Source organism: Sapajus apella, unplaced genomic scaffold (genome assembly GCF_009761245.1).
Source record: "Sapajus apella isolate SASKATOON/1434 unplaced genomic scaffold, GSC_monkey_1.0 scaffold16, whole genome shotgun sequence".
NCBI lineage: Eukaryota > Metazoa > Chordata > Mammalia > Primates > Cebidae > Sapajus > Sapajus apella.
The window spans coordinates 8,838,408-8,861,631 of NW_022436956.1; the positions used below are offsets into that span (position 1 = coordinate 8,838,408).

A 23,224-nucleotide genomic window follows, 5' to 3' on the forward strand; every position below is an offset into this window, starting at 1 on the left:
AATGGGGAGGGGGCTGGGGGTTAGGTAGAGGGGGGATGGTGGGGGCTCGTGGGGAGGGCCTAGGGGGTTAGGTTGAGAGGGAGATGGTGAGGGCTGGAGGGGGAAGGAACCAGCTCCCCTGTCTCTCTGCAACTGTCCCTCTCTCCTGAGTGTCTCCCTGTCCCTTTTTTTCTCTCATTCTTTGTCTCCCTGCATCTTTCTTTGAGGAGACTCAGGGACAGCAGTGGCCAGGGTCTAGGGGTGCAAATAAGACGCAGGATGCAAGCACAATCTGGATGTTTGCGGCTCCCACATTGCTGTGTGGAAATCCTCATCCCCAAGGTGACAGTGTTAGGAGGTGACTAGGTCATGAGGGTGGCGGCTTATAAATGGGATCAGTGCCCTTAGGAAAGGAGGCCTGAGGGAGACCCTTGCCTTTCCACATCGTGAGGACGCAGTGAGAAGAGGGTATGTATGAACCAGGGTCTGTCCCTCAACAGACAACAGATCTGCCTGGACCTTGGTTCCCAGAACAGTGAGAAATAAATGTCTTTGGTTTCTAAGCCTCCCAGTTTATGGTGTCAGCCCAGATGGGTTAAGACAGATACCTAGTTAAATTTGAGTTTCAAAAAAATAGTAACTTTTTAATAGAAATATCTTCCAAATACTGCACGGGACATATTTGCAGGTCATACTTATACTAAGAAAAAATAGTCATTATATATGTGAAATTCAAATTTAACTGAGCATCTGTATTTTATTTGTTAAATCTGGCCACTTTCTGGGGCTTTCGGGTGAAACTGATTAGGCTCCACCATCTCCAAGGTGCCTGGCTCAGGGGCCAGGAAGGGCTGAAATCCAGCCCAGAATCCCTACCCAACAGCCCTCGCCCAGCTGTGTCTCTAATTCACACACGATCCCAAGGGCTGGAAGCACCCTGAACTGGCCCCCGTGTTAATTGTATCTTTAAAGTGTTCTGTGCTTTATGATGCTTTGACATCCTGGGACCTCGCAGACCCAAGCAAGGAGCAGGGTAAGCTAATTCCTGGAGATAGCGAGCATGCTTTATATCAAAGCAGACCAACCAATCCCGAGCCCAGCCCCCATGGCCTTTTTCTTATCAGGCTGCTATAGTCCAGGACAGTCTGCCCCTACCCTAAATCTCCCAGGCCACACATCAGGCCCCTGCAGCCCAGGGCCCAGGGAAATGATCCAAGCTATCCAATCCTAACCCTGCCTCCCCATTCCTTCCTCTGAAAGCAATCCACAGCAGAGGCTCCCCACACCTCCCACCCCAGCCCCAACTGCCCCTGGGGCCTCCACGTGGGGCACTACCTAACGTGACAGCCCCTTCCTCTGGAACTATGAGTAGCAAACTGTCTTTTCAATGGCGGTTGTCTTCTGATTTGTTGGCCCCCCTATGCCTGAATAAAAGCAAAATTCCGGGTACATTTTTAAACAGCGCCCACCAAACTCCACTCAACAAACTGTGCATAGAGCCCCAGGTGGGGCTGACGTACCGCAGAGCCTTTAAGATGAACCAGGCTTTGCAGGACAGCTGGGCCAACCTTTTTTGTCTGCAGCTAGAAAATTGAGACCTGATAGGGAACTGACTGCCCTTCTTAGCGGTAGAGTGGGCAGTGCCAGGCCTGGAACCACAGCCTCCTGAAGCCCCAGCCTCTGCTCTTGCCCATACTCCTCCCAGGGCAAGCTGGAGCCCCAAGCTCTGCAGCTGGGGGTGCAGCCTCCAGAACGCCCACTCTCCTCAGCTGTGAGGGTTCTCCTTGGCCTCAGAGGCTGGTGAAGTACAGGGCCCGCTCCCCACCCACCACCAGTCCTCTAAGTGGCCCTGGACAGATTAAGCAGGGCCTTGGCAATCCAAGCAGGATGTGAGGCAGGCCCATCCCTGCTCTAAGGGTGTGTCCTTCCTGTCCCAGACTGACCATCCTGCCAAGAAGTCACTCCAGGCCTGCCGATCAAAGCACCCAGCACCTGGTGCCAGAACCCAGGGCAAACCCTTTCCCTCAGGCACAAGTCCAGGGAAAGGCGGGGTGGCTGCCTCTTGGAAGACAAACCCCTCGCTTATGTCCTGGGCTGGAACCACCCTGCAGTGTTACATAATACAAAGCTATGACACAGGGAGAGGGTTGCCCAGAGGAGAATGAAAGCCAAGGACAGGGCATTCCTTCCCGTCTGAGCACCTGTCCCATGCCTCCGGCTCCACCGTCTCCAAGGTGCCTGGCTCAGTTGCCAGGGAGGGCTGAAATCCAGCCCAGAATCCCTTACCCAACAGCCCTTGCCTGGCTGTGTCTACCAACAGGGGCGCTTGTGTCTAATCCACACAGGATACCAGGCGCTGGAAGCACCCTGAACTGGCTCCCATATTACTTGTGTCCTTTCTGTCCCAAGCTGACCACCCTGCCAAGAAGTCACTCCAGGGCTGCTGATGAAAGCACCCAGCACCCGGTGGCCTGATAGGGAAGTGACTGCCCTTCTCAGTGGTGGAGTGGGCAGTGCCAGGACTCTGACAAGGTCAGTGTGCTGCAGAGGACATGCCCCATCAGCTGGAGAGAGAGATCAGGGTCACCCTGCTGGACCTGTCCCGGCTCACTTTGAGCTCAGCCTGTTGTCCTTGTCTACATCGTGAAGGCCCCTCAGAGAGCCTGGCACCGTGCTACTGCACAGCAGGGTGGCGCCCCTGTCCACGCTCCTGGGCCTGTGACAGGAACGGCAGCACTGGGCAGCCCCAGGCCTGGGTTCCAAGTTCCACCGCAAAACCTCAGGCAACTCCCTCCCTGGCCCTCTGTTTCCTCATCCACAAAATGAAGGTGTTGGGTCAGACGCTCTGGAAGGGAAACAGATTTCTCAGGGCGGGAAATCACCTCAGATGGTCTCCTCAGATGGTCTCCTGCCCCTCTGTGGCTTGTCCAGGGAGCAGCAGAGGCCTGAGACCCTCAACGTGTCCCTGGACATGAGCATGGGAAGAGGCCCTGTGTTCCGAGACAAGGCTTCATTTCCCGGGCCCCTCCTCTAAACCACGGTCATCCACCATCCTAACTGTCCACCTGACGGCCGGTGGTCCTCACAGAGACTAAAGGGGTGACCAGTGGAGCCAGCAGATGTCAGCGGAACTTCCCCAGGCACAGGGCTCTGTGCTGGGCATGGAGAAGCTATGAGCCTATGGCATGGGGTGCCCCCAGCAGCGTGCACAATCTGGGGTTCCTATGGAGCAGGTTCTAGGGGCTGTCGGAGCCAACCCCTCTGTTTCCCCTCCCAGGGGCCCAGCCCGCCCCCTCCTCCCCCAGGGCTGCAGGGAGTCCTGCCATAGGCCAGCAGCACTCCTGACTTCCCCAGACAGGCTACATATGAGGAGGGGCCAGGGCATTGGCAGCAGAGAGAGAAGCTGGGAGCAGACACAAAATCAAGCAGTCTCCAAGGATCCCAGAAAAGATCCCGCAGGGCATCCCTGGCTGCCGTCAGATCTGACGCCCTCAGTGGCTGTCGCATGGTGGCTAGTTACACCTGTGGGCTCAGGAGCTGGCAGCCTGAATTTGGGTCCGGGCTCTGCCACCTTCCAGCTATGTGACCCAACCTTGCTGTGCCTCCCTGTCCTTCCCATACAATGGGAACAGCAGCAGCACCTGCTTCAAGGGGTGGTTGCGAGGCTTGAACAAGAAACACACCTGGCACAGAGCGAGCTTGCAACAGGCACAGCTGTTGGGATTGTTGCCCCCTCCCTGGATCCACACGGCTGCAGGGTCCAACCCGCCGTCTACTTTTCCCGTGCGCAGACATCAGAGTCACAGCTGGGCAGGCCACATTGTCGTGAAGACCTGGTTCAAATCTGGATCCGTAGCATAGCATGGTGATGGCACCTCTCTGCCTGCGTTTCCCAGCTGCAAAATGCAATGATAATGATCACGGAAGTCTGTTAGGGTTGCAGAGTGACTTACAAGGAATTACGCATCAGAAGCACCCTGTCAAGGTTGGGAGTAAGGGCTGGATAAATGTGAGCTACTGTTATTGGCTCCTGTCCCACCGCATGAACCCCAGTTCCCCAACCCAGGGGTCACGCAGCTATTTCATAAAATACCAGGCCTGCTCTAGAAGTTTCTGGGTTGCTTGTTGACCATTCTCTCTGTGACTCCACCACGGGGCCAGTAGGGGAGGGATGAGCCTTATCCCTGGAGGGCACCAGGCTCCTTCTCCAGGAGGAAGAGCAGGAGAGGAAGCACCCAGCCCCTCCCCCAGCACAGACTGGCCATGCTTCACCTTAGCATGCCGCTGTCACAGCCCCCAGGGTGTGGCGAGCCACACTGCTGGACAGGGCCTTGGGTGGTGCCTACTGCAGGCTCCCAGGGAGTGTTGGCTACAGAGGCACAGAGCAGGGAAAGGTCTTTCCAAGTCTCTTCCTGGAGACTCAGTCTTGGGCCATCTGGGGACAGGGGGCTCCTCCTCTATTCCTCGCACTTCTGAGGGCCTGGCACCTGAGTGGAGACCACATTCTTTCTTCTGGAAAGCTCACAAGTCCACACAGCAGGGGAGGAAGGATGGGTTATGGAAGAGGAGGGACAAGAGGACAGGCTGAGGCCAGAGAGAACCCTTCCTTAGAGCAGCTCCCTGCCAGGCAGGAAGGCTGCGTGGTCTTAGCACACACAGTGGCCCCATGTCTACTTGGAGCCCCTTGCCCTCTAGTCCTACCACCAGGACCCTGGCTTCGCCTTTCACCGCCCTTGCAAAGGGGAACTCTGGAGACCCCACTCAGGAAAGGGATAAGTGCCCACGTGCACAGGGCCCTCACCCTCCACTGGGCACCCCCACCCTGATCACTCACCCCACACCCTGCACCTATCTGCCCAGCTTAGGGGCCTAGAGTCTCTACTTGGTGTGGCTGAGGTTCATCAGGGCCTTCTCTGTGAAGGGCACCCTGCTGGCATCTGGTCTCAAGGCTGGATGCAGGATCTGGGGCAAACAGCACTGTGCATTCTCCACCTGACCCATGCACCCTTATTCAATCCTGGTGGCCACAGGCCCAAGCAGCTATTAAAAGGGAAGCAGAAAGTCCAGAGGCTTCATTTGCATATGAGAAAAGTGACGACTAAGGGAGATTCATTTTTAAAAAGGAATGAAGCAAAAGAAATGAGAAAGGAGAGGAGGGATCAGAAAGGAATGAGGAGAAGAGAAACCCAAGGGTGCAAACCCAGACTGCCCACTCTCTGATTCCCCCCTCTCCCTCCCTCCCCACCCCACCGATGTGGGGCTCCCTCCAGCCTTCCCCCAGCCTTCCCCCTTGGCCCCCTCAGCTCCTCCGCCTTCCTCCCTGCATATCAGAGCTGCCAGACCCAGCTTTCCCCCCTGGGACACCCGTGGCTCCAAGTCTGCGGTCCCGGAGAGGGAGGAGCCCAGGAGGTGCCGAGGCCTTCCACAGAGACGCAAGGGGCGGTGGTGCTGGGGGGCACGCCTTCCCCTCACCCTCCTTTTGTTTAATGAACACATCTCCTTTTTTCTCTAATTAGGTGGAACAAAAAACTTGAACTAGAATTTTTATTTCCCAGAAAAGCACATGCCCGGACCCAGTAAATATGTCATTAATCATCATTCCGAGGCGGAGGAGCACGCTGGGTGCAGGGAGGAGGGGGAGCAGTCAGAGGGCCTAATTAGAGCTGGGGCCCCTCGCCCCCCTCCCACTGCACCGCACCCACCACCCAGAGCCCATCATTGGAGGGGTTCCTGGCAGAGTTCAAGCTTACGTAAATGTCCCTTGTTAGCACAACGGGAAAATAAAGAAGAGAAGAACAATACGGACCCACTCCTCACCAGCTCCCCGCCTCTGCTCACCCTACCCAAAGTCTTAGTTTCATCCAGGAAATTGTTCTTATTATCACGTGGCTATTTATAGACGGTGAGGTCTGCGGAAGAGCGCAAGCCAGGGTGGTCATGTGGGGCCGGCTGCTGCTCCCTCCTCACCGGGCTTTGGCTTGAGGTTCAACTTCACTCCTCCACCTGCTTTTGCTGGCCCCGGGGCAGATCAAAGGTGTGAAGGTTCTCACCCTGTGTGGCACTGGTCCTGCCCCCTGCTTGCTGGGTCTGGCCACGTCACTCTCCTCTGCCCCTCTGCCCAGGGTCGGGGCCAGCACCCAGAGTCCCAGCACCGTGTGGCTCTCTAGAATGTCACAGTCTGGCTTTGCCTCCTGCTGTTCTAGATAGAGGCTCTGGCCCTGTTCTCCTGAGGCCATGAGGTTTGCCCCAAGTTGAGAAACATCACACTGAATTAAGGACAGAGAATGTGGGGTCCCAGGTGCCTACAGGCATCTCCCTGTGGCCCTAACTGTTCCCACCTGTCCTGCCAAGAGCACAGTACCCACCTCCAGCATCCCTGGGGCTGGCAGAGGCTATGGCTCAGGGTTCACCCACCCTTAAGGACAAATCCTAGCTCTACCCAGCAAGTTCCTGGCTCACGTGGAACTCAGGTTTCTCTTTGGCTAATCAAAGCCACCCATCTTTTGCCTGCCTCCCTTCCAGGGTCCTCATAAGAATTAGAGGCATTGCCATTGTCTCTTTATGGGAGGTTTTGAGGGAGGAGTGCTCTGTTCATCTATTCCCTGGCTCCAGTCAGGGGGAAACAGGACTGCACCTGAACTGAAGTCCTTTCCTAGTACCTCCTAGTACCAGAAGCTTTTGCATACTGACAAGACTCCAATCCCAATGTGGAAGCGCACCCCACACACCCAGCACACCCTCCCAGGGTGCGCCTAACTTAGTGGGCCCCAAAGTGATGGGGAAGTAGCTGCAAAGAGGGACAGGAGAGGGAAGGGGGTAGCAGCCACAATGGGGAACCAGCTTCGGAATGACACTGTGGCCCAGTAAAAAAAAAAAATGACCTGGGAAAATGGGAGACCAGAGGTTAAGATGGGTTTGCTTCCTAGGGCTGCCATTACAAACCACCACAATTCGGTGCTTAAAAAAACACAAATCAATTATCTCACTGTTGTAGAAGACAACAAGTCTGAAATCAAGGTGACAGCAGGGCTGTGCCCCCTCCAGAGGCTGCAGGGGGAAATCCTTCCTCACCTCTTCTAGCTCCTGGCAGCTCCTGGCATTCCTTGGCTTGTGGGAGCATCCCTCCAATCTCTGCCTTCACCTTCACCTGGCCTTCTCTGTGTCTGTCTTCTTCTCTTCCTCTTCCTTTTCTCCTCTTCCTCTTCTCCTTCTCCTCTTTCTCCTTCTCCTTCTTCTTCTTCGGCAGGGTCTTACTCTGTGGCCCTGGCTGGAGTACAGTGGCACCACCTCAGCTCACTGCAGCCTCAACCTGCTGGGCTCAAGTGATCCTCTCACCTCAACCTCCCAAGTAGCTGGGACCACAGGCACAAGCCACTATGCCTAGCTAATTTTTTTAAATTTTTATCTTTTTTTTTTTTTGTAGAGATAGGGTCTTCCTATGTTGCCCAGTCTGGTCTCCAAGTCCTAGGCTCAAGCAATCCTCCCGCCTTGGCCTCCCAAAGTGCTGGGATAACAGGCATGAGCCTCCACGCCCAGCAGACTGTCTTCTCTTCTTCCAAGGACTCCAGTCATTGGGTTTAAGGCTCACTCTGAATCCAGTATGACCTCATCTCAAGAGCCTTAATTAATTACTAATTGTTTAACTAAACTACAAAGACCCTATTCCCAAGTTAGGTCATATCCTGAGGTTCCAGGTAGACAAGAATTTGGGGACGACATTATTCAACCTCCTGTAGGAGCCTAGTACTTATTTCAGGACCAACTTGAAGTGTGAATTTGGTCAAGCTCCACAGCCTCTGTCTAGCTCACCTATTGCCTCCCCTAGCAAATGGGAGACAACGGTATCTGTCTCGTCTGTGGTCTGATTGAGGGACTAGGGAGGCCGGGGAGTGAAACGCTTTGAAAAGTTGAAGGGATGATATAGGCAAATGATCAAAACGTTGGCTGCCCATGTCCCCACCCACCCCTGCCCTAACTCTCATTCCCAAACTGCGCCCCCCTGCAGACTGTCCCTCCTCAGGGGCCACAGCCTCTGCTGCTCGCAAACCATCTCCTTGCTTCCTACAGACCCTGGACTCACTCAGGCACCAGAGGCAGAACACGTGTGAGTTCATTTCGGCAAGGGACGTCTCTAAAGCCTGGTTACCGTGAAGCCTAGCCTGGTTTCTTCTGTGCTTTTAGCATGGGAATCCAGGCTAATTTTCACACATGATGGAAAACTGCCTAGTTCCTTTTTCCTTCTACAGCCTGGCATTTAGCCAGGCCAGGGAGCCAAGGGTAACCGAGCTCTGCATAGACACCGGCAGCCCAGGCCTCCCGAGCTGAACCCCTCCATCCACAGCTCCCCCTTCTGTCTAAGCTAGTGCCTGTTCACCCCCAACCCAGGCTAGCCACCACAGCCAAGTGACACGGAGCTCTCTCTCCTCTCTCCCCTTCTCCCAAGACTCTGCTTCGGGACGGCAAGCGGGAGAGCATCGTCAGCACCCTTTTCATCTCCCCCGGCGACGTGGAGAATGGCCAGAGCATCGTGTGTCGTGCCACCAACAAAGCCATCCCCGGAGGAAAGGAGACCTCCGTCACCATTGACATCCAGCGTGAGTACCCGCCACCCAACCCAGCCCTGCCAGGCCCAGGGTGAAACACCCAGCAACCCTGCCCATAGCTCAGCTTATCTGATGGCAGGAAATGGGTCAGGCAGCTCTGTGGATCCGCCCGCTTGTAGGTACAGGCAGGAAGGACCATCTTGTCTTCCTTATTGCCATGGGATGCAGACTCACAGATGAGGGTCTTTTGCAAAGGACATCTTCAGGCCACATTTCAACATCTGTACAAGGTGGAACTTTCACACCAGTAAATACGGTCAGCTGCTGCCCCTGCTGGCCCCTCTGTTGGGGAGGTAGTCCGAGTGGAGAGCCGAGGGTCAGATGCGGGGATTTGAAGGGTCCTCAGGCTCCAGAATGGGTCAGCAGTGCTGTGCTCTAGGGAGGATACACCAGCCACTCTCATGGAAAGGTCAATTGAGGATGCAAGAGGAAGGAAATCTCCATCCATTAACTCATTTAATATTTTGGTTTTTCTTTTGAGACAAAGTCTCGCTCTGTTGCCCAGGCTGGCATGCAGTGGCACAATCTCAGCTCACTGCAACCTCCGCTGCCCGGGGTCAAGCGATTCTCCTGCCTCAGCCTACTGAGTAGCTGGGATTACAGGCATGCACCACTACAGCCAGCTAATTCTTATATTTTTAGCAGAGATGGGGTTTCACCATGTTGGCCAGGCTGGTCTCGAACTCCTGACCTCAAGTGATCCGCCCACACTGGCTTCCCAAAGTGCTGTGATTACGGGTGTGAACTACTGTGCCCAGCCTTATTTAATCTTTACAACAACTGCTTGGAGAAGGTGTGATTGTGGTCCCTACTGTGGGAAACTGAGGAACCAAAAGGGTGATTAACTTGCCCAAGGCCACGTAGGTTTCAAAGGCAGGCAGCTAGCTTTCCAGAGCCCACCCTGGTAACGTTCTCTCCGTGCTCCCGCACAACCAGCCTTCAGCGGACCGTGTTGGGATTAATATTGGCAATCACAACGCTTCAAGGCTCCACCAGCATCACATCCCAAAACCACCTAACCAAGACTCCTAAAGTCTCCCTAAGGTGCCTGTCAGCCCCAGAACCAAGAAGAGCTCAGCAAGTTGTTCCAGTGGCCTTCCTGGATTAGTCCTGGATTAGCTGGGCTTAAAGGGTCAGGACTCAAAAGCGGACTTCTCTCCTCCGAGATTCCCTTCCTGCCCCCTAGCATAATGCCACCGCAAGCTGGTGGCTGCTTCTGTCCTGGGCTCTGAGTTACAAGGCTGGAGCTGCAGGCTGGCATTCAAGTCCCCTTAGCCTTTTATTCATTTTAAAGCAAGTGCATTTAAAAACACTTCCTACCAGCCCTGATTCATCTAAGGCTTCTGGATTCTGGCCTCCACTTGGCTTTCCAGGGACCTGGAGTCCAGAGATGGGGTCTTAGGATGCTGAGAGCTCATCTCAGCAGCCAGAGAGCAGAAGTTCCCACCCAGTGTCTAGAATCCTGACAGACACAATTCAGATTCCAGAGGGCAGAAGAAATGGTTAAAAACCTCAGGCAGGCTCAAGACACCCAGACACAAAGGCTGAGTTCTTGGGACGGTGGGGGTGGGGGATGGGGAGGGGGACTTTATCTCCACTCTCTTGCCATCAGCCATTAATAAATGTCTCTGTCCCCCCCACCACCACCACCCCCGACACACCCCTCCCCAAGGAGTCTTCTTGCCGTCCTCATTCACAAGGAGCCAGAGCAGCAGAGCTCCAGCCAAGCCTAGAGCTCGGGTGATGGAGGGAGGCCCCGGAACACGAAATGCAAGGAGGCCTCCCTCTGAGACCAGCCCTGAAAGTGAGGCAGGGCCTCCTTAACCTTTGACCCTGGGCTCTTCCCTCCCCTGGCCCTGGCCTGGGTCCTGCTCTGAGCACCACCTCCTCCTGCATGGCGAGCAGCCCGCACGGAGCAGTAAGCCCCGCTGCTGGGAGAGGTGAGATGCTGCCAGGCCAGGCAGTCCAGCGTCCAGGATGGCTCTGCCACCCATGAGCGGGCTGGGCCCACGCCTGTCACGTCACCCCCGGGGACTCTGGTTCCTTGTCTGACTTAACCGAATGACATCCAAGGCCCCTTCTTGCCCTAGGACAGGCCACAGATCAGAGCTCTCTGTCCAGACTCAATCCAAATCAGGAAAGGGAAAAGGTGAGAGACACAGAACATCCAAGCGTCCTACTCCCAGGTTGCCATTTGGTTTTCAGCCACCACAGCCCCCTGCCCTCCTTCCCCAGCTGGTCCCCAACCTGGTCAGAAGGCCTATAAAAAAGGCTACACTTGGACAAAAGTGACAATCTAGCTGGCCCCCTGCGACAGCTGCGAAGGTCCTGACAGGGAGAGGTGGGAAGAAGCCGTGTTTCCTGCTCCAGGCCACCACCCGTCACCCTAGGAGAACCTCTCCAGGCAATGGGAAAGTCACCATCCTAACCAGAGCCCTTCTGCACTCATGTCCGTAGAGGATCGTTTACCGGGTGTCAGTCTGCACCCGGGGGAGGACGCTGGGCCTTGCCAGGTCTCTGGGCCCTTTCTGGCTTCCTTTCCAAAGACATCTCAGCCACCTCAGGAGGCATCGGAATGAGGTCAGAGAGACACTTGGAGCCCAGCGGCCCAGTTTCCCAGATCAGCCTCATCCAAGGCAGTACTGGGTAGTGAGGAAGGCCACAGCATTCTTCCTGCTTTGAACTCTGGCTCTGCCACTTACTGAGTGGCACTGACCTGGTTAGTTAACCTCCTTATGCCTGGTTTCCTCGTCTGTACATGGCGGTAGTCATGCACCTCCTAAGGCTGCAGTGAGGATTAAATGAAATCCTTCTTGTCAAGCCCCTAGCGCGGTATCTGACACGTTGTGAGCGCCCCACACCTGTCATCTGCTGTCAGGATGCAGACCCACCCATAGGTGAGCGGCACCCTCCTCAGGTGTCCCCAGAGTCCTAACAGGAAGGGATGGTCATCTGTTTGTCCCAGCACCCACCTCCCCTAACCTGAAGGTGCTTATACATGCTTGCCAAGCAAAGCACACATTCTCCAGCCCGCCCTCCCTCCTTCCCCCTCCTCCTGCACCTGCTCCTCCTCCATTTACTCATTTGTTCATTTGGTCAGCCTCCAAGTGTTTACTAAGGACACCACGGGCTGCCTCAGAGCTGCCTTTGCGAACCTGCTCATTTTCTCAGCCAACCAAGAAGCATCCAAACTCAGCAAAAGCACATTTGTTGTTTGTTTCTCTTGGTCTTCGTATGTTACCCAACGGAAGACAAAGCCCTCAGATTGAGTAATGGGAGAGAAAGCTTAACACCCCCAAAGCCTCACCACATCTGGACTCTGTGTCCAGCTGCCAAGTTTCAAATGAATGTGCTATGAAATCACTGAGTCATGAAGTTTCTCTCTTTTCCCACCCTCTCCTCCATGTAATACTTCCCCTGAAAACACACACACACACACACACACACACACACACACACGGGCGGATGGAAACACTAACAGACTCTCAGCTGTAACATCTGTTCAATGTGATCTCAGTTCCACCAGCTACATCAAAGCTGCCCTCCCGCAAGTTACGCTGCCGACATCACAAGTGGGATTAAAATCATGTTTAATAGTTGGATATGGCATAAACTATTTATACCTCTGGAGCTTGGCAGACTCCTGAAAATTTATATTCTGTGCACCAGGAGAAGTGGAGAGAGAAGCTTGGTCACCTCTGGTCTTGGTGTGGAGGTGCAGATAATGCCAGTGAGTGTGGAATCCTTGTGAGTGGCTTCAGGGCAGGTGATCACCAAGGACTATGCTGTGGGGGCTGGAGGAGTGCAGGAGAGAGGGAGGCCTCATGGGTAAACTGATCATGGCAGGGGTGTGACGGGGCATCCGGCAGCAAGAAGGTCCTACAGCAGGTGTGTGACCCGCCTCCCTGCCTCTCAGATCTCATCACTTTAGAGAGGACCCCCAGGTGAGGGAAGGGCCTCCTGGAACAGCCCCCCAAGTTCTGTGGCGGGTCCCTCAAGTCCATGGGACTGGCACTCACCTCCTCAAACCAGACGTGGTGTGGGTACTCCACCTCCCAGCGTTGGCCTTCATAATGCAAGAGCACCAGCCAGCCGAGTGTTTGGATCCAGGTGGCAATTCCCGAGCTCCTCCACCTCAGCGCTGCTCCTCCAGCCCACAGCAAGATGCAAGCTCCTCTCTGAGTGCCCATCTTCTCTAGATAGGGTCCCACGGATGCCCAGCTCAGCCAGCCATCCCGGCATGGAAAGAGGGCTGGGACTCCTAGTTCAGCCCTGCCCTGGAAGCTAGGGTACAGCTTCAAGGAGAGGCCATAGGGCTCTGGGGGTGGGAGAAGAGTTCTCATGGGTATTCCTTGTCACCCCATCTTTGTGACCACCTGAATTATGCCTTAAAACTGGGATTGAGATCACGAAATACCCACCACTTCCCTTGTAATTATCCACGAAAGGCAGGCAGGCCGGCTGCACCAGAGCAGATGTTTCCCAGATTTTTGGTCCCCCGTCCAGAACCGGGGAAAATGTGGGAGAACACAGTCGGCCACCTGCTACTCAGGAAACAGAGTTCTCTCCCTAGTGCCTGCAGATACCAGCACAGCCCCCGGAGCCATCTCGCGGGCCAGCTCCTGTGCCTGGCACTAGGCGGGAAGGCAGGGTCCTCTTGGGCACCAGCAGGCAGAGGGCGGCTGAACAGTTACATGATTCCAACTCCAGGGTAGGGCCGGCTGAGAGGTTGCAGCTGAGAGGCTGAGGGTATGATGACTCTCTGAGAGTCTCAGGACCCCACCATAGTCCCAGCCAGTGCCCAGACCAACTGAGCCGGGTGGGGCTTTACTCCCTTTATGGTGCCCCCATGGGGACCCAGAGAGACCAGCATTTTTCCTCATTGCCTCTGAGACGCTGGCTTCTTTACTTCTTTTTCTGGAAATGGGCTGGGACCTCTCAAAGTCCCCGTGACTTTCCAGCAATTTGCTCTGCTTGTTGGTGGGGATTGACCCAGAAGATGTGGCCCAGGGCCCAGCCTGTCCATGAGGACCAGGTCCCGGGCTGCCCACTCAACTCAGCCAGACCTCTGGGCCGTCAAAGGGAAGAAGGATGGGAACTGACTCATCATCTCCCTTCCCTCCAAGTGTGGATGTCCCAGGGGTGCGGAGGCCGGAGGCCACCGGGAGCCCAGCAGCGGGGTGACAGCAGCCTCTGGAGACGGTCTGGAGCCAGCTGCCCCGAGCCAGGCACGGCCAGGCAGTGGAAGCCATTCCCACCTCCGTCTCTTTATGGCAGCCCCTCGTGCTGTTTCCCTCTTTCCATCCTGCAGGCTGCTCCTCCCTCGTGTCTCTTCTCCTCATTCTTTGACTTGGTCTTTCTCTCCAACACCCTGTCATTGTTGGGTCCTGCGTGCCGGGTCTTCATGGTCTTCCTGCTTTTGCTCTGAAATCCTTGTCTGATTCTGAGTCTCCATCTCGCTGTCACTCTGCCCTCTGCTTCTCTAGGTGTCTGTCTTTTTCTCACTCTTTCTCTGCACTCTCAGTTTCTATGTGTGTGTCTTTCTGTCTCTCTGCCTGCGTCTCACACTGTCCCTGTCACTTCATCTCTGTCTCTCTCTCTACACATGCACACATACACACACATACACACATGCATACACACATACACACATGCACACACACATGCACACTCATACATGCACACATGAACACACATATATGCATCCACACACGTATGCACACACACATACATGTACACATACACACACCACATACGCACACACATGCACATACATATGCACATGCACATATACACATGCATGCACACGTATGCACACACATACATGCACACACATGCACAGGCATGCACACACACATACATGCACACATGCGCGCACACACACCCCTAAAATCTCTCTTCCTCTGTGGTCTCTGTGTCTCTACTCTGGGTACTTGTCTTGCTGTCGGCCTCCAATCCCTTCTGCACAGGTGTCTCTGTGTGTCTCTCTCTGTGTCTCTGGTTCCTCTCTGACTCTTTCTCTCTCTGACTTTCTGGCTCCTCCCTCTCCCACCATTTAGCACTTCAGAGCCTGTCTTCTTATCCTGTCAAATGAGAAAGCCAGCCCCGGCCTGGGGAGCTGAGGCCTGGCACCAGCAGCCAGGACTCAACCGAGATGATTAGGCTGATGAAAGGGTGTAAATGCCACTTTCAAGTTAACAAATGCCCCAGAACCTTTACAGAAAAGAGATAATAAACGGACATTTCAAAGACAAAGTCCGCACTGAAGTGAGGCTGAGTGTCCACGTGCCCCTCTCTGCCCTGCACTTTTCTTCCCACCTCTCCTTCCTGGAGTATTTTGTTCTGCCCAAAAGTTGGAGGATGGGCAACCCCTGGGCCCAAGCCTGAGGCTTCCTGGCTCTGGGTTTGTGTCAACGCCAGGGCCCACTGATCCCACCTCCAGGACTCTCTGGAGCAGGCACCTCCCATGGCACTCCCAACTTCCTAGAGACCACCAGGGCAGTGGCTGCTCTGAGGGTCCCTGGGTGGTGGAGTCTCTGGCTCTATCCTCCATGTCTCCCGGGGTCTCCCTGTCCCCATTCTTTCTCAGGTCCACAAGTGACTCTCCTCTCCCTGCAGACCCCCCGTTGGTCAACCTCTCCGTGGAACCACAGCCAGTGCTGGAGGACAACGTCGTCACTTTCCACTGCTCTGCAAAGGCCAACCCAGCTGTCACCCAATACAGGTGAGAGTCACTGCTGAGGAGGCCTGGCCAGGCCAGTGGCCCCCACCTCCATGCCTCTCACATATGTCACTTAGTGTCCTCAGCACGGCCGCAGCGTGTGCCTGGTCCACAGCGGGTGTCCAGTAGCCTTCTCCCCTTCCCCTCGAGCCCACTGCCTGCTGGCCGGGTGGGCCCTTCCCCTCCTTTGTGTGTGCACGCGCCCTCTTCCACTGGAGGCAGCAGGACTCACGCCTTCTGCTTGAATAGCCTGCTTATCCCACACGCCAAACACAGGAAAAAAAGGCTCAGGGAAAACAGTCAGAACAACCAGGAGAAGCAGCAAGATCAGAACCTGCATCATAGCCTCGCGCCCACCACACAGGTTCAGCTGCTAGGTCAGGATGTCTGGGCCCCAGGCTGGTCCAGTGAGCATCCAAGATCACACACAGTCTTGGGCCCTGTGTGTCTCTTGCTTGCCACATGGATAAAAGCGTCACTGTTTTTTTTTACTTGTTTCTGCCTCGTGGCAGAGCTTCTTAAAGGCAGGAACTGCAATTTAGTCGTTGATGGCTCTCAGCGTGTAGCACAGCACATGGCATAAACCAGATACTCCTTAAGTGTGTCTGGCTGATCCAATGAACACACAGGGCTGCTCCTCTGGGCACTTTTCTGCCTGGGCACAGTCACTGCACAAGACTCCACGAGACTAAGCAACCTTGGAGGCACTCAAGGGCAGACTCACCTCCTTTTAGATGCCTCGTGGAACTCACCATGGCCCTGACTCAGCCCGGCCTCTTTCCACCAGCCCAGGCTTGGAGGTGGAGCCCACGGTGTCACCTCTGCCACGGATCTGGGTCATGAAGCTACAGCATCTGCAGGGGCCAAGGATGCTAATGGCCCCAGCCTAGGAAATCAGCCGGCCTGGGGGAGTGGAGAACAGGGAAGACAAGAGGCAGTGTGGCCCCGGCGGGCAGAATGGAAGGAAATGGGCCACAGTGACAGCCAGCAATTCAGGCTGGGCATGAGGAGGAGCTCCCTGCAGAGTGCATAGTTAAGCAGCACTGGAGTCAGAAACCCAGGCAGAGCACAGAGGTCCTATCCCCAAGGATATATTAAAATAGGATAAACCCATCGGTCCTGTCCAATTGAACCATTTGCTGGACTAGAGTCAGAAGAAAGATCAGAGGACCTCCAGGGTGCCTTCTCAGCCCAGGACTCTGGACTCCCTGGAATCATGGGGTCCACCTAGGTCCAGGGGGAAGTCTGGTTTGGCTGGGGTCTGGCATCTATTCAAAAGCCACTGAAGATGCAGGAGAGGAGCCCGATGAGACTCCTGCCCCTGGGCCTCCACGTTGCACCTGTCAGGCCTGGGTTTCTCCATACAAGTTCAGCTTCTCTCTTCTGTCTGCTCCCAGGTCTCTGATCCTGGTCCCTGAACACCAGGTACAACATGCCCAAAAATACCTGCAGAGCAGCCCTTCACACCCACAGACCACCCGGCAAGCACCCCTATTCGCCCTCACAGCTGCCCTTAGAATGCCTGTTGGACCCCAGAGAGCTGGGCACTCAACTTTCACCTTTCATTTCCCCTCACTGCCAGGCTCCGGTCACCTGGGGTCCTAGTGATGGGTGGGCTGGGCAGACAAAGGGCTGCATGCCCCGGGACCTGGCCCCTCCCCCCCCAGGCCTGTCTCCCCCACCCACACCAGCCTACTGACCTGGACAGGTTGAGCAAACCCCCAGGAAACCAAGTGCTGGGCCTGATTCCCAGGGTCATCAACCTCAAAAAAGCAGAACAGCAGTGACGGGGGGAGAAGAAGGTGTGAGGAGAGGAGAGGTCACCGCAAAGCACGTGTGAGAAAATGTTAATAACGGGTAAATCCAAGCGACGGGAGGGCGGCAGTTCATGGGACTATTCTTGCAACTTTTCTGTAATTCCAAAGTTGGTTTTTGCAAGCTAAAAAGTTCATAAATAAACATGCAGCCTTCCCTAGGCTACAGGTGGACTGTGGGTCCTCCCCTTTCATCCTCCCCTGGAGCTCACAGTATCACAGTCAGCCCCTCCTGTGCCTAGCAGGAGCTGGGAGGGCAGGGCGCCCTGCAGAGACTCACTGGTTCTTACTGGTCACCTTCCCTCTTGGCCTTCTGATTAGCAAAAGGTCCTGAAAACACCTCACTGCAGGGCCATCTCCCTCCAGGACTCCAGGGGCTTTCAGGGAGCGCTTCCAGCCCCCCGGTTAATGAGAGAGAGCTGGGGTGGCCTGGGAAGGGAGGAGGCAGAGGGGCCACGGCGATGGGAGGCAGTGTGCGCCTGCACCCACCCACACTCACTCAGCCCCTTCACTCCAGCGGGGTCCCACCAAGCAGCCAGGTGTTCAGATGCAATGCTGGGATCCAAGAAGAAAAGCGTAAGCAAATCTCATCACATAAGTACATTGATTTTTCCCAACTAACTGACAAGATTACAGGAATCTTTGTTTCTTTGCTTCCATTCATCTTGAGAGCTTCCTCTCTGCTCTCGCTAAGAGGCTGTCATCTTTGAAACTAGCAATAACGCCCTCTTCCATCCCAGCACCCGGAAAGGAGGCCTGGGTGACATGGGGGTATCACTGCAGGTGATCCTAGGGACCAGCAGCCCAAAGTGCTTTGGGGCCCTTTCCTCTGAGGGTCTCTCTGTGTTCCCAGCAGGTAGCAGGACATGGCACCCCCACCCGAGAGGAAACTTGGCTTATTTGAGGACAACCTGGTGGCTGTGACACGCTGGGCCCCTGATTCTGTGATATAATTAATCCTCTTACATTTGTTCAGTCCAAATTAGACATTGATTGGGAGAGGCTTAAGCTGACTGCATTTTCAGAGGGGTTGGGAGAGGTGGGGAAGCAACAGTGCGTCAGGGGGAGGTGGGTGGGGAGAGGGAAGGACACGAAGAGGAAGGACAGGGAAGAAGAAACCGCACCAAAATCAGGAGAGGCACGGAGAGGCGCCGAGGGGCGCGGAGGGACTCGCTCTTTGGCTCTTGGCCTCGATCCGTCGGCAGCCGCTTGGATGCAGTGGTTTGAGCCTCTGTGTTTTTGGCAGGGACCCCTCAAGTGTTTTTCAGTGCAGGAGGGGAAGAAAGACCAGCTGGGAGAGATGTAAGCCAGGCACTCTGTGGGGTCCAGAGGCACCTCCCCAAAAGGCCTGGCTTGGGCTCCTGAGGACCCAGCCCCCACAGCGTTCCAAGCCTTTCTTCTCCCACTCGCTCACCCTGAGAGGAGAGGACAGGGCAGGAGGGGAAACTCGGCGCCCAGAGCCAGCAGCAGTTCTGCTGATGATTCGGCGCCAGGCAGGTGGGGCTTCCACCCTCCGTGGTGCCCCTGGTGAGGGGCCCTGGAAGAAGAGGAGGGAGCTGCATCTTCTCTAGAAAGACCTGAGGAAGAAGCATGCTTGGCCTGGTCACCTGGGCCCAAACCGTCCGGCCCCAGCCTGGCACCCAGAACTGTGAGCAGCCAGGGCTCCCTGCCCTCCCAGCCCAGCCACCTGGCCTCCCGCTGCGCCCACCACCTGGCCCCCTCACCTCAGCAGGGTGGAAGGAACTCGGGGACTGGACACACTTCTGGAACTGAATTCATTTGCTGCAGGCAGGGGCCGGCCTGACTATTAAGTCTGGTCATTAAATTAAAGTTAGAAATTGAAACGACTCATGAATAACTCATAATGGTTTGTTGGGAAGCTCCTTAAGCTCTCAGGGAGCTATGGTTTGCTCTGTTGTCAAACTATAATTGTTATTATTAATTGTGTTCTTAATAATCACCCAATATTAATTTGCAATAACAGCTGCGTGGTGCCAGCCTAGGTGTTCTGTGTGATGCCAAGAAGCAGCTGCCTCTTGGGGCTAGATGGGCTAGACAGAGGGAAGAAGCTAATGGAGGGAAGGGCAAGATACACCATCTGTGGTGCCAGGAAAGGCTCCAGGAATGAGAGAAAGGGGAGGGCAGGCTGGGGAGCAGAGACACTGCAGGTCCAGGGAGCAGTGACTGCGGGGTGACGCTCTGGAGGCAAGGAGCCTTTGCAGCTCTGGAAAGACAAACTCCCGACAGATGCTTCAACTGCAGTGGGAGGAGCCTGAAGAGATGTTCCCGTGGTTTCAAAAAAAGAGTGTTTTCCAGAATAGGATTAAACCAGGTAGACGGAGAACTCTCACTCCCTAGAGATCCTTAAGGAAGCCCCCAACTGCACATGCTTATGCACATATACACGCTGACACATGCACACACATACACATCCACACACTCACACATGCACACACATACACATCCACACACACATCCACACACTCACACATGCACACACATCCACATCCACACATACATCCACACGCTCACACATGCACATACTCACACATGCACACACACATCCACACATCACATGCTCACAAATCCACACGCTCACACATCCACACTCTCACACATACACACATACACATCCACACATTCACACATCCACATGCTCACACATGCACACACTCACACATCCACACACACACATCCACATATGCACACGCTCACACGTCCACCGCTCACACATCCACACTCACACATCCACACACATATCCACACGCTCACACATGCACATGCTCGTGCATGCACACATTCACATGCACATGCTCACACATCCACACACTCACATGTGCACATGCTCACATGTGCAGACGCTCACACATCCACACAGTCACGCATGCACACACACATCCACACACAGGCACATGCACATGCTTGTGCATGAACACGCTCACACATCCACACACACATGCACACACATATCCACATGCTCGCACGTGCACAAGCTCACACATCCACACAGTCATGCATGCGCATGCTCACACATGCACACGCTCACACATGCACACATTTTACACACTCACACATGGACACATGCACACTCAAATGTGGACACAGTCACAAGTGGACACACACATGCACGTTCAGACACATGGACATACATGCACACGTGCACATGGACACATGCACATGCTCACATGGACACGCTTATGCATGCATACATGCACACTGACACACATGCACACATGTAAATGGACACACACATGCACATGGACACACACATGCATATACACATGCACACGGACATACACATGCACACACATATGCACACACACATTCCCATGAATTCACATGCATGTGTCTACACATACACCCTGTGGGGCTCTGGTGCTGCCTGCACACAGCAGGCTGCTGGGTCACTGGTCCAACACAGGTGTCACTGCCCTAGAACCAGATCCAAACCAAGCCAAAAGCCTCTTGTCCTCCTTTGGTGTGGTACCAATTGGATGACAAAAGAACCTTTCGACTCAGCTCCCCACACCAAGCCACTGCTGATGGAGCCACTGCCTCAGAGGAGCAAAGCCAGGCTGCAAGGGCAGCGTTTGGGCAGGAAGAAGAGCATGCGCCATCGGGGAAACTGGGAGGACTTTGTGGGGTGAGGAGGCACCATGCAGTACCCCATGGAGGCAGGAGGCAGAACAGGACAGGAGAGCTGCCAGCTGGTCCAGAGGAAGGAGGGGGCAGCGGGGCCACTCACTCATGCCACTCCTCCTGATGGGTATTAGTATTCCCCTGTCTGGATGGGAGGTGGAGCCCTTATGTCTTACCTCTCCTACAGCTTCTTGCCTTGTCAGTGTGTGTGTGTGTGTGTGTGTGTGTGTGCACGCGCGCACACGCATGCACGCTCATGCACATGTAAGAGCATGCACCATTTGACCCTGGCCTCTGGGGTCATGGACTTGACCTCCTTCTTTTCCAACGGGGCCCATGATCCAGCTCAGATCAAGACAGCCAGTGCTCACTGATAGTTGGATTTTCTATCATCTAGCCAGCAGATGGGCTGACCAGCCGAGTAATCAACTCACCCCCTCTAGAATAACCCACTTGTTGAGTGCCACTGACTGCCTGGTGACACCCTAAAACCAAAGTCCAGCACCTTCACAACCTTGTGGGTGGGAGCAAGAACAACTCCCCCTGAGACCTTGAAGTAGCCCCTCTGTGAAGATTCCCCTTGAGGGACTCCCAAGAGGCCGCCCCCTTGCTGCCCACCCCAGGCCTCATTTTCCCATGAGATGGATGCGTCCAGCTCCCAGAGGGTTGGCCTTGCCACTTACGGCCCACTTCAGCCCCTGGCCTTGGTTGCAGGTGGGCCAAGCGAGGCCAGATCATCAAGGAGGCATCTGGAGAGGTGTACAGGACCACAGTGGACTACACATACTTCTCAGAGCCCGTCTCCTGCGAGGTGACCAACGCCCTGGGCAGCACCAACCTCAGCCGCACGGTTGACGTCTACTGTGAGTGCAGGGGTGTGGGCTTCCCTGGGCAAGCAGGCACCTGGTGGCTTCAGCTTAGAGCTGGAGAAACAGGGGCTGGATTCATTGCATGCAACATAAGCTTCATGTGTCATGAGTGCAGGATGTTTTGCACTCAGCGAAAAGCTGGTTTGTGTGGTGTTTCATGTTTATTTTGATCCCCGTAATGACCTCGTTAGTCAAGGTCTTGGCTGGGGCTGCTATGACACTACCATAGACTCAGTGGCTTCAGTGGCAGAAATCAGTGTGCCAGCATGGTGGTTTCTGGTGGGGACACTCTTCCTGGCTGGCAAATAGCTGCCTTCTTGCTGTGGCCTCCCATGGCAGACAGAAAGAGAGAAGCAAGCTCTTGGGACCTTTTTTCCAAGCACACTAATCCCACTCTCATGATCTAACCCCTCCCCCAAGCTCCTCCTCCTGATACCATCCCACTGAGGCAAGGATCTCAGCTTATGAATTGGTGGGGAGGGGACACAAGCATGCAGGCCATTATGGGTAGATACTATTATTCCCATCATCTGAATAAGGAGATGGAGGCCTGAGGTCACACAGTAAGTGGCCAAATGAGAACTGAACCCAGGCAATGACCAAATCCATCACCCCCCCACACGCTCCACTGCCTTCCACTGAGGGGACTCGTGGACATGCCCTCTTTTTCACTGGAGGCCCGGCAGGGATCCGCAGTGAGGCAGCCCATTGCCATGGACTAGCTGGCTGGATGTGTTCACAACAAGTATCCTTAGTTCATGCACTGCCCCTGACAGTTTTAAACTCACTTTTACAAACTTTTACAAATCTGACCCTACCCCTCTCCCTGGAAGCCTCCGAAGAAAGTGCTGTTGCTCCCTTTTTACATCAAGGAACTAATCTGGGTCTCCTGACACCAGGTTTCAGGCTATGTCTGCTCCCTGGAAGGAGCACTCTGAGGCCTGCCTGGCCATGGTCGGACCCTGGGCCTGGAATCCCCCCACAGCTCCCACTGTGTAGACTAAGCTTGGTCTACAGAGACCCCGGACGTGCTGAGGAAGGTGGAGAGGAGCCTGTGCTCTGTTCTTTAATGCTTAGTGGGAAGTGGAAGCCAGAGCTGCTCTACCACAGTGGGGGTGACACAGAGGCTGGGACAGCTGGAATAGGAGGGTGGCCTGAGAGCATCAGGTGGAAACGCGGAGAGGAGGCATGGGTCACGAGACCCCTGCTTCCATCACCCTGCATCTCAGAGCCCCCATCCCACCCCAGAGGCGCACCAGTCACTCGATTCCAGGTCATGAAGGCTGAGGCTGGAGGAGATGCGAGGAGCTTGAAGGCAGAGGCACAAAGGTCCCAAAGGCGCAGATTTCCAGGGAAGGGGAAGGGCCCCTGCCCGCCACTGGGATGGAGGGCTTCCCCAACTTTCTGGCACCAGGTGGGATCTAGACAGAGGGAAAGGAAAGAGAGTCATGAGGCTGAATCCAGGCAGAACCTGGTCCCCAGCACCTTCTTCCCAGCACCCGTGTTGCTGACCACCTCCATGGGCCTGGGAGAGGCTAAGCCTTGGGATAGGGGTCTCCTCCTTACTTCCTGAGTCCCACTCCCAGACCCCAGACCCCA

General features: G+C 55.0%; 1 protein-coding gene and 1 long non-coding RNA gene across 7 annotated transcripts in view; one reads left to right on the top strand and one right to left on the bottom strand.

Annotated features, from left to right (window-relative positions):
• The window catches only part of KIRREL3 (kirre like nephrin family adhesion molecule 3), a 564,453-nt gene that overhangs the window by 517,383 nt on the left and 23,846 nt on the right, over positions 1-23,224 (top strand). For all 6 annotated transcript variants that reach the window (XM_032284836.1, XM_032284839.1, XM_032284838.1 and 3 more), the window contains 3 exons: positions 8,423-8,573; positions 15,201-15,306; positions 21,471-21,619. In XM_032284836.1, coding sequence (XP_032140727.1) covers positions 8,423-8,573; positions 15,201-15,306; positions 21,471-21,619 — 406 coding nt within the window. The remainder of the gene's footprint in view (positions 1-8,422; positions 8,574-15,200; positions 15,307-21,470; positions 21,620-23,224) is intronic.
• LOC116555940 lies at positions 15,428-19,558 on the bottom strand. The gene is made up of 2 exons (XR_004270757.1): positions 18,805-19,558; positions 15,428-18,654 (listed from the first exon to the last, which is right to left on the bottom strand). It is a non-coding gene; the product is annotated as an uncharacterized LOC116555940 (long non-coding RNA).